We start from the raw sequence: 14,314 nt of genomic DNA, 5'->3' as shown, positions 1-14,314 counted from the left end.
AGGTCTTTACAAAGCATCAAATATACAAAATAATTTCATAGCCCCTCATATTCCACAAGCAACACCAATGTTTTCTACCAGTTTAACTAGGGCAAGTGCAGTCCTGCTATCGCCCCTTCAAACTTTTAATGGTATTCCAAGAACCTGGGACTCTTGAAAAGTGGTTTATCTCTATTTCTTCTGTAAGAGTTTTCCTCCAACCCCGAACACGGCAGCTTTGTGAGCCACTTCCATAGGAAGAGCTTCTGTCCTAATTTTGCACAGAAGGAGTTGAGGGAGGCACAGGCCACGTAAGTTATTCAGAAAACATCAGGAACATTGCAAAGTTGCTTACACAAGTGCTAATTTTTGTGGGATTCTTTTTGGTAAATAATGAAAAAATATATATCTCCTCCTATGGTATTGGGAAGCCAACCCTTGATTTCCTTGTAGATCCTACTAGAAGGTGGAGCTACCAAGAGCGGGTTCCCACTACAGTGAGTGGGGCAATCAGAAACGAACAGCAGACTCCTCTACACAGCTTTGGAAGCTTCCTGTACTTTACAAGAACGCCCTTCATTAAAGATACACAAGGCACTTAGTTCTTCTTTATGGATTCTTTAAGTTTTTGACTTTGTGAGTTCGTTCACCCTCCTTCATCTGCTCCAGTATGCAAATGAGTAGGATTTTCAAGCATCCGCTCCAGCTGTAGGAAGCACTTTGTCCCCCTCCTCATATTTCTTATTCACTCCCTTATTTTTAGAGTACCTTTCCATTATGCACGGAAAACTGCTCATACCGCAGCCAGCGAGAGCTCTGCCCTCCTCTACAAAACTACGCTGCTCTCAGTAACCCCCCCAGTGTAGCTGCATTAGGGTGGGAAATAACCCAGTCTCACCAAGGCTGCTTCTGGCTCTGGTTAGTTTACTGTGGCGACGGCTCACCCCTGTGCTATGGGCAGTATACATTAAATAAATACAATGTTGGAATAAAAACAGAACAGCATTTAAGGACCCAGTGTTTTAAGCACTTAATTAATCAGAAAGCTCATTAGCTATTTAGTGCAGAGAAGACTGGTTGGTATGAACTGGCTTGGTCTTCCACGTCGTAAAGACAAACAATACAGTTACCATGGGAAGCAACCAAGCACCCAGGGGCCAGGCAGCCTTTTTAGCTGGGCTTAAAAATTCCTGGAAAGCGTGTTTTCCTTGGTCATTTCAGCTGCCTCTCAGCATTCAACAGGCACCATTGAACCCCACCAGAATAACTCTGCTTTGAAACGGACCCAGAGAAAGCCGCTGTCTACCAAAGAGGCTCTTTAACTGCAGTGGCCACCGGGATGTGTTAAACCAAACAGCGCTCGTGCCCTTGTACAAAGTTACAGCCGATCTACGGCATATTAAGCACCTTGGCCACAGCTTGGCAGAAGGAAGACAGGTCTGAAAAAAAACCCAACCCATTTAAAGGCAGAGAAGGTGACCAGAGAACATCCAGGAAAATGCAGAAGTGACAAAACTGAAACACAACCCTCCCCCCACCAAAAAAAACCCTTCAATAAAATGTATGATGTGAGCAAGGTGCCCACCTGCAGGTTAGAAAACTAAACTGGTCCCAAAACATACCCCAATGGAGGAACCAACAAGATTGCTGACTTGTTTGCTGGGGAGGTTTTATCAGAGGGGAAAAAATCATCCTGTAAGCGCCGGATTGTCAGAGTCTCCCAGTTAGTATTCCTGGCCAGAGCTGGAGCCAGGACACACTGCAAGGTGTCTGACCCCGAACGGCTGGTCTTACACTTTTACTACAGCATCGCTGCTGAAAGACTGACGAAAAGCCAAGCGGAGTTATTTAAGCTGTTTAGCAGGGTTATGTATTAAATGGGTGAATCTCGCCTGCAAGGTTTACATCACGGGCAGGGAAATTGAGTTTTCATAAAAAATTTGGCGCTGTTCAGCCACTACTTCTCTTACGTTCTTGACAGCTGTTGCTTTTCTCGGCTACTTGGCAGCAGCAACTGGTGTTCTGGCTCCATGCTGGGAAGTGGCACTGCAGACATGGCATCAGCCATCGGGAGGTCAGCAGTGGAATACCAAATTTTAAAGCTGTCTTTTGAACTTTGTGGAGAAAAATGCTAAGTTTTCACAAACAGGTTTTAGATTTTTTTTTAAACATACTTCAGGGATTGGCCATATTAACAGCATTGACAACATTTAAAGAGCTTATTAACTGCCTTTCTCACAGTTTGTTAAAGGATTATGTTTACTTGCTTGTGAATGCGGGATGACAAGAGGAAAGAAACAGAGGGATGGTACTGAATGCCCACTGCTTGCTTATTCAAGAGTCCATATGGGACAGGTAAACAGCCTGTTGCTACGTAACCACGCTGTTATTACTGATTGCTGATGACATTAAATGATGGCTGGAAGTTAATTCAAAACATTAGTCTGTGTCAGAAGCATAAAGAGATGAAGAGACTGGAAATCATAAAAGGGGGAATGAAAAAACGTTGTTCTGCTCTCCCCGCCTCTCTCCACAAGGCACTGCTCTGTATTTCAAAACATCCATTATCAGGGCCTGTATAAGCTTGTTTCAGACATCCGTAGTTGGAAGCTGTTAGTTAACTACCTATCAATACAGTCTTAGGATGTGACAAAAGGATGACTTAGCACGGTGACAGCCATTTACCACAACCTCTGTTATACAATCAGCAGGAAAATGAAACCTTTATAGAAGAAAAGACGGTGACATTTTTCAATCTTCTAAAGGAAAATAACTATTTCAATCTATGTCACAGTGCATTAAGGATATAATGGAAATATTATTCAAGTGAGTATTGGCATTTTTAGCTAACTGATAACCAAAAGGGGATGGACGTTGATTTTTTTAATCAAAGTTATTTCAGCAACATGAAGGATATCCTTCCTTTTATAGGAGGGGGACAGACAGTCTGCTTTGTTAAGACAGAATAGTCACTGTCTGTAAGGGCTTCCGTAATTGACTGCTAAAACATACCTACTTTTCTTTAATTAAAAAAACAAAGATCTTTCCCCCCCCTTTAATGAATACCTGTTTCAGCAATGATGCTAGCATTATGCCTTCCTACATGGACCTTCACTACTGCACTGTGAACCCCACGTAGTTTTGTGCAAAAATGCTAAGCAGCACAACTGCAGTACAAAAGGGTAGAGGAAAGCCCCTTGTTTTCAAGAGGATTATTAATTCGCATCTGCAGTAATTTTTCCATACTTGATGCTAATAGCTGTGGTGTCCCCAGGCCACCTCTCTACCTATTCTCAATGACATGCGCTTTACCAGCCCGTGCCTGTGATCACACGTAACATCCCTACTGTGCACATTGCAACCAATTGCTTCTATGCTAACGAAATAAACCAGTCTCTTTGCCTTTGTATTATTTCATTGCTTCCCTCACCTTAATTTTACCCTCAGCTGAAGGTGAGTTTTTCAGTCAGTTCTCTGCTGGCTACTAGTAAGCTTTTGCAGGCTGCAGTTCACTGATGACTTTTCCGTAACTACTGAATTACAGTAAGGGATAAGTGTTCAATTGCAAACCGCATTATGCTGTTAGGGTCATGTCTGGTCACAAAAAATTCCCTGTCCTACCTCTCAAGGGGTCAAAAGATAACTGTATTAAACAGTTTGCTAACTACATAACTCACTATTTGCACATAGGAATTGCATACACACAAGGTTTGAAGGGGTCTTCTCCATACTATGTGGTATTATCAGAACTTAACTAATAGTATCACTTTTACTGGGTTACTTGGGACTTGCAATTATACCTTATGCAACAATTAATTATCCTGCATGTTTGGAATCAAAAAGAAGTGTTAGTGCTAGTTTAGCCTCTTTTTTTTTTGCTTAAGACATACTTGCTTACTCTACTCTGCAAGACCGCATCCTCTGTAATAAGCACCTTGTCGCTGCAAACGGATGAGGTTCTGGAAGTGCCAGGAAATACAGAAAACAACATTTTATCATTCCCAAACTTAAAAGTGTTTGTTTTCCTTCCTCTGCCCACACCATTGAGAAGGACCAGGTTTGTTTTTTGTAAATAAAACCAAGAGACACCACAAACAGCGGGCTCATTTCTACATTTGTACAATGCCAAATAACAGGAAACCTGAACAAAATTCTGCAAGCATCAGGCCACAGCGGAGAAACTCCAAAGCCATTTGCTAACCTAGACGGAGCCACAGGCACTCTGAGGAAAACCAAGTTATCATACACAGAAAACACTGAGCACAAATACTCTACCACCCACAAGCTAAAATTACAGCTAGCCAATTCAGATGGCCAAGTACTTTCCTTTGTGGGTGGCTGCTGAACCTTTTATTGGAGACTTCCCAGAAACAAAAGCAGCAGCTGAGACTCAACTATCTTCTGAAATCTCATTAGTAGGAAGGAAAGTTAAATCTCAGTATTTGTTTATCTCTCTTTTGATTTTTGTATATAAAAACCATTATTCCAGCTGAGGTTCCCAGGAGACCGCTAACTACGTCATGAAAATTGCTGCCATAACTAACGTGAACTAGGCTGAAATTTAGTTTAGCTCACTGCAACCATGCTAGTAACTACAATCCATTCCTATTCCCTGGATATGTTTGGAAACCATGATTCTAAGACAGAAAGGCAACAGAAGACGTCAGACGGGGGGTTTAGTTTAAAGCTGTTTTATCAGTAAGTTGCAGAGAGCAACAGAAAACATGCTAGAAGAGCAGCACAGTAATTACAGACTACCAATGAGTCACCCAGGAGATCAGGGAAGGCTGCTGTAAGCATTGTAAAGCACTGACCATTTACACCAGCCTCACCTTTATTAAAGTGATAACGCTCGGACCTAATAGCGTATGTGTAAGGAATATAGTCACTTGGGATTGAAAGTACTAAGTGACTGAGACCACTCTGTATCCCTTGGAAAACTGTTCCCCTCAAAAGGGACAGTTGCTTTTTTCCCCCAAGGAAGTGGATCAAAGAGCATTTTGGAATTCATTTGGATGACTTGTGCACCAGCAGATACCTCAAGATGTAGACTTCCCAGGACGCAGACTAACCATCCTACTTACCAACACACGATGCTGGCCGACTGCTCCAAACTTTGTTGTCCATGCATGTTACTATACGGTCGCCTTTCAGCTGGTATCCTGGTGAACAGTAGTACTCGCACCTTGAGCCGAAGTAGGCACCATCTAAACACTTGAAGCCCCCATTGGTCGGCATGGACAAGGTGGGGCAGCGCTTTTCTGGAATAGAAAGCAAAGATTTCTGGAAACCTATTATCCCCCTTTAGAGTAATGTGAATCTGGGGCATTACAGAGAAATACGGATGCAGCTAGCAAACGACAAGTGGGAGAAAGTCATGGTCCGCGTGAGGCTTATCAGCTAATTATTAGCTGCATTTCAAATTTAACTTTACATACTGAGTGGCCTAATGCCATATTTCTACCACAAAAAGATGGTAAGTGCCTATTCCTCTCTGTCCAGAAAATGTTTTACTGCAAGAGCCCACTTAGACACCGGATACAAATTCTGCCAGCTTACAAAATCCAAGAAGGACAATATCTTAAAACAGCTTTATGGCTCTGTCATAAAATGATTCCCATAAATCAAAATCCCACACTCATAAAACGTTCCCTATCTTTGCCCTCTGCCAACAGTATTTGTACCACTCATGATACTTTTCATGCCACGTACCACTGTAAGATCCTCAGCAACAAGCCCACATACATATCAAAGTATACTGTCGATATTTAAAATGCAAATAGCAATCCCAAGATCGCTGTTCCAAAGGCAAGTAAAATTTATTGTCTGCTGAATCCGAGGCGCAAGGCACACACACAGATTTCATAGCTACTTACGTTTGCACAGCACTTTCCCAGACCAGCGTTTGCTTGACTGACAAATAAGCTGCTGAGGACCATGCAGTTCGTAGCCTTTTTGACAGCGAATATCACATCTTGTCCCCAATACGTTCTTGTAATATTCCCCTTGAGGGGTCCTGCAGTTTGCATAACCATGTTTCACCTTAATGGGGGAGCACCACGGTGTTTCTAGCACAGAGAACAAAAAAAAAACCCCACTCATAGTGCTTCGCAAAATGTGAAAGGTCAGACACAAACATAAAATCACTTCCTTTATTCAAGGTCACAGAGAAGAAATGGAAAAAAAAAAAGTCTTATTTAGAAAGCCACCAATCCTCAAAGTGGAGAAGTAACAGTGCAGCAAGGTGCACTAAGTCTAATAAACCAGAAGGTCAGCCCTTCAAAGACTGGCAGCTCTTTTTTATTACAAAACATTAAAGATTGTAGCCATTAGAAGGTTGGGGGGGGGCTATGTTTTTTTGTCCATGGAATAAGTGTGCCATCGTGTGGACAGTTTGATGGCAACCGGACCTTTTTTCCCCTCTTTGTTTTTTAAATGGATACATCTAACTTCTCTTTGGTAACAAAAGTTTGCGTTAGGAACACCTTTGCTTTAGCTGTAGTTGTAAGCTTTACAACATTTAGCTCTCTCACTGCCCACTGAAAATAAAAACAAGTCTTCTGTAATAACTGGCGCAGTACAGGACAGTGCCGTGGCTGAACTCTGCAATATTTCTGGCTCTCCCACAATTATAAAGGATGTGACTTACATAAATGACCTTGCCGATATGTCGAGCCTGTCCATATACATCCTCCACGTGTCAGGACAACCATTCAGGGTTTAAGTACGGCTCTAGTTTTGCGAAGTTACTTTCCAAGTTAGCACCCAGGACTGCCAGGATTGAATCTGAAGGCAAGTGTCCAATCCGACAGAGTAAGCGAAGAGCTTTCGAAAAAGATCTGACCTCTTTCCTCTCTTCTTGGTAGTAAGCTGTATCTTCCAAGTGCAACATGCGTTCAGGCACAATGCGTGTATTTGACAGCACAAACCCCTTCCCTTCCTACTGTTAAATCCTTCAGAGGGTGTCGATGTTCATCCTATATACTTAGCACATATTCAAAAAAGGGAACCCAAGCAGCAGACATTTAAATCCAGTTCTAAATGTTCTTAAAGGTGTGGACTTCATGTGTTGTACTCTTCACCTCAAAGGATGGGTGGACAACTACTTTTCCTTAATATCATGGAAACATAGCCTGAAGTACAAGAACTGCCTTCTAGCTGCTCCTGGATGCAGGACAGTGACACGTGGAGGGATCCACTAAATCCGAGGGAAGTGGGAATTTGGCTGGGACTTCATGGCTAATGCTCCTACTGAGTCCACAGGACAAAGGGAAACACACGTACATAAAACTGAACCTTTAATAGATGGTCAGGGCTACACTTTGAAATACTCAGCATAAGGGTACCATCTTGCGTGTGTTTAATACCATTCTGTGATACTGATGGGTGCAGTATCAAATAAATACTTCCCCTTCCCAGCCAAAGCTTAAAAACCTTTGTTTAGCTTTGACAACAGGGTGCACCAAGAAAGCTGTGCTTTTTCTGCAGCGGGCAGCTTCTCAGCTCCAAGATATGAAAAGGAGATACCGAGAGGGAGGAGGGATTAAAAGGCAAAAAGAGAAAGATGACAGGCCCTAAAATCCTGTGTGACAATGTGTGACATGCAGAAGATACATGACAAAACTTTCCAAGTCTGCAAGATGCAAAAAGCTAATAAAGATGGAAAGCTAAAGCAAGATGGAAAAGCTAAAGAAAAACCAAAACAAAACACAAAGAGTTTTAGCCTTCATCCTTAAAAACAGGAGACATTTAAAAATAATTTCTCAACCCTCTTCAGCAGATGTTCACTTCTAGCTCTTAATTCCTATAATTATTATCATTCCTATTATCATTACATTTTTCTACACAATTTGGATCAGCTCTACACATAAATAAAAATCAATACAGCCTCGTACGCTTCTCATACATAGAATATTTAGATTCAGTGTACATTGTCTCTAGGCCATATTTACGCTTTTCCAATGGAAACTACATTTTGCACCTACATTTTGCTGTGCTGCTCCTGAGTCAACACAAATACCCTCTGAGGACTAAAATCAGAGATTAATTGTCAAGCTTTTGACTAGACCAAGTGCATGTTCCTCTGGACTACTCTGTTTCTGAAGCAATCCTATTGTACTGTGACGTGCTTATTTTTTGTATTTCACCAACACATGGGAAAACCCTTTACAAAGATGTGTAAGTGGCATTACTCCCAATGTCACCAAACACACAGTAACTGAGGCACGGGAAAGGAGCAGACCAGTCTAACAGCACACAGCAGGCTGGGGGCTGATTGCACTTCAGCTTTTCGGCTCAGCCACACAATCATCCTGTCTCCGGTTGTTCTTTTTTCCAACCTATGGTCCTGTTTTCTAGAAGTACTGAATGTCAAATACATCCTCCACTCTTTACCACCATTTTTAGAACTATTTCCTGTACTTCACCCTAATCTCTATCCCATAGTTACCAAAAGACATTACAAAAAACCAACAAACAACCCAACAAAAAACACCAACAGCTGACTTGGGCCACTTTGTTGAGGGGCTGTATCACAACGGCTCACATTTTTCACGCCTGCTGTGAACCAAATTAAAACTGTGGGAGCAGGAGAGAAGCGTGAGCTAAGAGGAACAGAAGTCCGTGAGCTGCTGCTGAGGTAATGAGCGATGACAGCCCCATCTCTGCAGCCTCCTTAAACCGCCCAGCCCGCTGCCACTGGTGCCGTCTCAGGCATCGCCCCCGACCACTCTCTGGGGGAAGCCACGCACCTCGGATTCACAGGTGTCTCATTCACCTCCTGTGGAGAAATCCTCCTCCTCCTGAGCTAACAGCAGCTTCTCCATAATCTCCCCTTCAGTGGTCTCATCCCCCAAATTTCCAACTTTTCCGTCCCGCTTGTTCTTCTCCCGCCCCAAGACCCTAAACTACTTTTATTTTTTAAATGAATAATAAAAAAAAGTATTTACCGCTTGCTGTAGGATCTCCTTAACTAAGGAGGAGGCCTCAGTTTTTCTGCAGAGGAGTTTAAACCTGAAGCTCCTAGGAGAACACTGACCGAAGAGGCACAACAAGGGGGATGAAGACTCAGGCAGGCTGAGCTTTTGCCCCAGCCAGCTAGGTAATCCTTCAGCAAATCAGTCCCAAGATATTTATGCCTCAGGTTTTCCGCATATAAAAGGTGCAAACGCACGTGGCTGATTTCCTTTGTAAAGGGTGTGAAGACAAATTGACTTTGCAACATGTTCAAGAGGCTAATAAAATAATAATAATAAAAAAAGGCAAAGCAGCTGTTTCAGGTATTGCAAATTGCCTGAGTTTTTCTGCAAATTTTTGCGGCTTTACAAATATGCTTGCTTTGAATAAACAGCTGCATATATATTTTTTTAAAAAAGTAGCTAACAGCTAACAAATGCAGTTTAAAGCACAAACAGAATACTGAAAAAGCCCCTCCTGTAGTGTCGTTGCAGCTACCGTGGTCTACAGAGAGAACCAGAGCAAGGCTCCTAGGGAGGGGTAACACATCTTTTACTGGACCAAATGATACTGTCAGAAAGAAAAACAAAACCAGACATCCTTTTGGATGCAGATAACTTGGAGAGCTTAGGAGGAACATCTGTTTGATCTAAAACATTATTATGCTTACTCTAGAACTGAACCTGATTAGAAAAAAAGCGGGTGAGGCAGGGCTTATAAGGGGGCAAATATCTGGGTTTAGACCAACTGATATCACTGAAAAAAACCCCAGCTAACTTGAAAGGCTTATGTGCCTGAAAGCACATCAAACGATACAACAAAGTTTCAGATCAAAGTTTGTTTATTTTTAAGTGAAGGCACATATTCATTTTCAAAGGCTAAGCAGTTAACGTGGAGTATTTATGGAATATGAGGGCTAGATGGGGCCCCAGGAGGTCACACAAGCTGTTCCCTGCCTCAAGACAAGATCAGCCATGTTCCCGAAGGCTTTGGGAATAAGAAAAGTTACAGGTTCCCCAGGCACCTCTTCTGGAGCTTCACTATCTGTACTGGGCTCTGTTCACCTAACTGAAATTTGAGTTTTTACTTACCAGGACTTATTTAGTATTTTTTTTTCTGTTTAACAGAAGGTTCGCACCATTCCTTAGAGATACAATAGCCTGCATTTAACACTTGGTAGTAAAACATTTCAGAGACTCGCTGCTGCATTTGAAACCACCAGAGAACGGGCAGCAAGCAGAAATGGCTGAAGCCACAATGTTGCCTCTACAGCTAGGGCTACCGTTTGATCAATACGGGATTTGAAAAAATACATTAGGAACATCAGATCATCAGTGGCTCTAGAGCTGCGATGCACACAGGAACGGCTGTACTCGGGAAGCCTGTCCTCATCAAATGTGATCCCAGCCAGCCATGCCAAGCGAGTGGAAGGAAAGCATTTTCTAAAGCATCGTCTCCTCTCAATCCTGTTTAAACAGCAGCTTCAGCTGAGCATTTCCTTCACAAGCAGCATGCAAAGGGGCAGGCTGCACTGTTGCTTGCTGTTACACCATCCAACAGGGCTGAGGGTTCACCAGGGAGGAAAGGAAAAACTCTTTAAAAATGCTGAGGGCACAGAAAGTCTCGGTGACGTTCCTCTGGAAAGCTGAGCAAGTTGAAAAACATCCAGATGAATACAAAAGGGTTTGGTAGGAGGTCCGATTTCTCCACCCCCCCCACCCCACCCAATAAACTACAGTGTTTTGTTTGCAGATGCCAAAGAGGATGAATTTGTGTGCTTGCTTGCACTGCTTAGTGAGAGCGTGTGCAAAGAAAAGCCAATGCTGCTTACATATGCTATCATCAGTTGAGAACATCCATTTAGGTATTTGTCACTGTGAAGTTTTATCTGCCGAGCAATGGGCCATACCCAAAATGCTCGACTGCACATATACGGAGAAGCTCTGAACGCAGCTACTCAGCCCATTTTCCCTTGCTTTGTCTTTCTCCATCCCCTTCCCCCCGGTACCAACTTAAATAAGTATGCTAATGAAGAGTGAGCCTTTTCTACTCCAACGTTTTATACTCTTAGATTCACATTGTCTGATCTTCAACATTTGGCAGTAGCGCTTCCAAACTCAGAGCAGTTTTTAATACGTGCGTGAATGAGTCATTATGTTTCACTTACCCTGGTGACACTTTGGCTGACATGGGTATAATCCATTTTGGATCACCATATAAAAGGAATTGATACAGAACCCGCATTTTAACTACTTGCCTGCCCTGGCATGAATTGGCACTGATATATCTCTGTGATCTCTGGAATTCTTTTTCTATGTGTCTGCTGAGGGTTACGCGTTAAAAGGCAAAGAAAAATGAGTTTACCTAAACAAAGCTTTAGAGAAATATTTCTGCATGTGTTTGAAAGCAAAATTTTATACTGAAGTATTTTACTGGGAGGAACATAAGACATTTATGGAAAGAGCAACATAGCTATAGCATCTGTGCTTTCCTCTGTTGTTCATAAATGTCTGAATCACTTTATGACTTATCTCTTACAAGGCTCATTGATTCTTTGCAGAGAATCACTAACGTACAAGACACCAATGCCCAGTATTTTCAAGTAATCAAAATGATTATATTACAATGGTAGCGTGTCCACAGATTAGTTTGCTGCAGTTACTATTTAAAGTGACAAATTACATGCTATGTTCCTTTATTGTTTAGGCTTCTGAGGGATTTTGGCAGTGGAGAGGGCTATTGAGACAGAAGCAGACCTTTTAAGAAAATGGACACAGTAAATGGAAGATTTTCTGTTGGTGGCAAAAAACTTCTCAATCCTGCTGAACAGCAAAATCTTCTAGAATAGGGAAGAAAACCTGAACTTGCTTTATAAACATGCAAGTCCATTCACTCCTTCATCCAGCTACATATTTTGGTTTTGGAATGTACACGTTCATTTGTTAAACACATTTCACTTGGCATTTCAGCTAGCAGGTTAACCTGAAACACGATCAACTTTATGGTAAAAATAAAGTCATGAAAATCAAGTTCTCTTACGTATAATTCTATACATTACCATCAGCAGGCCCAGGTTTTGAGTCAGCTTATCATTGATGGTTTTGTTAGGATGTATGAAGAATAAAGAGAAGCTCTTCCTAGATTTTCATGATTTAATAGCCTGATCTTCCAAAGCAAAGGCAGTGCAAAAGTTACTTACTCAGGTGCATAAGAGAGTGATGATCAGCACTTGGTCTAATTTCCATTGTTAAAAAAAAGTAGAAAATAAATCTTGATCTAAAAATCCATGAGAAAACCCATGGAGTTGGATCTCCAAGATTTTTTTTAATCCATGGAAAGAAAAAGAAGGAAGGTTTCTCTCAGCAATCAGCTGATCCTCTTTAGCACATAAGCAAAGCATTCACCTTTATATCTATTGCGTGCATACACATCTTCGTCGTCTTCAAGGGGTGAATATCCCGATCCTACAATACAAAATAGAGAAAAAAACTGCAGCAAGAAAGGAAATATAAATTAAGAATAAAAGAAAGCTTTGCGAAAAGACATGCAAGATTAGGATGCGATAATCTGTGCAATGCCATCAGCATGGGCTTCTGTGAAGCTCAGATTCATAGCAGACCCAGTTTATAGTGAATTTGGAAGGGGCAAATTGATTTGATGATCAAGTGAAATAGTAAATCTCTCTCACTGCTACTCGAGCAGTGTTGTGCAATGCCACGTTGCACATGTCAAGTCAGAGCTCCTCTGTTATGCAAAGCCCACCACCTATCATGGAGTTGATCTATTAAGCAGAGAGAACAGAGCAGGTACAGGTGAAGGGGCACATCACAGGTTTCACTATAAAGTGGTTCCATAGCGTAAGTGGCTGTTAATAGCCATCAGGCCAAACAGCAGAAGTAAAATGTGCATAACTCAAGAACAACCCTCTTTTACAACCTGTATGATCTTCATACCAAGAACAAAACACTGAGGTACATTACCTGCCACACAAGTTACACTCAAATCAAAACCACAGTTTGCTATCAAGCAGTCTTCTGGGGTTGTTAAAAAACAAAGAGATAGTTCTGTACTTTTAAAAACCTGTGCAACAGTTAAAATCTTAAAATAAAGGTAGAAACTGCTATATAAAAAACAGAAACCATCTGGAGCACCACCACTCAAGTAATTCATCAATAAAACATGGCAGTCAGCAAGAAAGCCTTCAAAATATCCTCAAGTGACATTTATTTAAAATAAGCAGCTTCAGAGCATGAAGTCTAGTCGAAATTCTAGATAAGTCTTCTCCAAGAAAGCGGTCTCACAAATTTCCCCTCTGAGAAATCTTTCCAAAAACCTTGCATGCAATAGGCAGGTACGAAGGAGGCTCAGCACTACGCTACAAGAGCTTCTGACACATACTATCTCAAATTACAGCTATGGGGATATTTCATCACCATTTATCCAGGTGTGACAACGCGGTCTGTACCAGTTGCTGCTTAAAGTTAGGCTAAATAAAATAATTCAGGCACCTCAATAAGCTATTAACTTCGTGTGCAAAGCATACAATTTTCTGCAGAAATCATAGCCAAAAGACATTAATGGCTAGCATGATTTAGCATAAGGATAAGAGAGCTAGCGTAACAATGTTTGTCTCCCCAAAATTGCTATCAGCATCTGTCAACAGATTCCACTTATTATAAAAAACGAAATAAACTTCCCAGAAACCAGTGAAACTTTATTTCTTACTCTACCAGCCTCAGGAAAACCCAGGAGAGAAACCCAGCCCACGTCTCTGCAGCTGCTCCACGGGAATAGCTTTACTGCATCAGTGCCCTCCACAATATCAGCCGCAGCGCTGCTCGCAAGGGTTTGGGCCACCTGGAGATGAGGCACTTTGCATCTCCCGTGACCCTTCTCGCCTCCTCACTTGCTCGCTGGATGCCAGCACCCAGGACCCAGCACTCACTCCAGGAACCGCAGGGAAGAAGGGGACACGTGTGCTCCACCATTGGTGCAAAATCTTACACCAATACTACAGCTATGTGAACCACACTCCTACATGTGAAAAACCAAGAGAGTAGTACTCAAATCTACCATAAAAGCAGCAAAAAAACACAATTCACCTCGGGGCTGATTCAAAGCTTGCTGTTATCACCGAGAATCCTCCCACCAGTTTTCAGAAGGCTTTGAGCTGGGACCTGACGAAGCCAACTTCCAGACAGCTTCTCCCCTGAAATCGAGGGCTCTATACAGCACAGGCTTCCAATCACTTGGGAGCCACTTCTCTGCATTTTCAAATTTGTGTTGTTGTGGTTGAAGTTTTGATGACTAAACACTATCTCTGAGAAACTTCTCGAGATAAAAATGTTAAAGTTTGTTGTGCTGCAAGTCTGTGTAACAT

The 14,314-nt window shown here is 42.0% G+C and overlaps 1 protein-coding gene across 2 annotated transcripts in view; it reads right to left on the bottom strand.

The window, feature by feature from the left end:
* Window positions 1-14,314, bottom strand: part of SRPX (sushi repeat containing protein X-linked) — a 47,220-nt gene that overhangs the window by 7,575 nt on the left and 25,331 nt on the right. The window contains exons 2-4 of one of the 2 annotated variants that reach the window (XM_074572880.1): window positions 12,339-12,398; window positions 5,856-6,047; window positions 5,064-5,240 (exon numbers count right to left, since the gene is read on the bottom strand). In XM_074572880.1, coding sequence (XP_074428981.1) covers window positions 5,064-5,240; window positions 5,856-6,047; window positions 12,339-12,398 — 429 coding nt within the window. The remainder of the gene's footprint in view (window positions 1-5,063; window positions 5,241-5,855; window positions 6,048-12,338; window positions 12,399-14,314) is intronic. The other variant, XM_074572879.1, reaches the window with a different exon arrangement.

This window comes from Larus michahellis, chromosome 1 (genome assembly GCF_964199755.1).
Source record: "Larus michahellis chromosome 1, bLarMic1.1, whole genome shotgun sequence".
NCBI classification, from domain to species: Eukaryota; Metazoa; Chordata; class Aves; order Charadriiformes; family Laridae; genus Larus; species Larus michahellis.
This window is presented reverse-complemented; position numbering and strand designations above follow the sequence as displayed.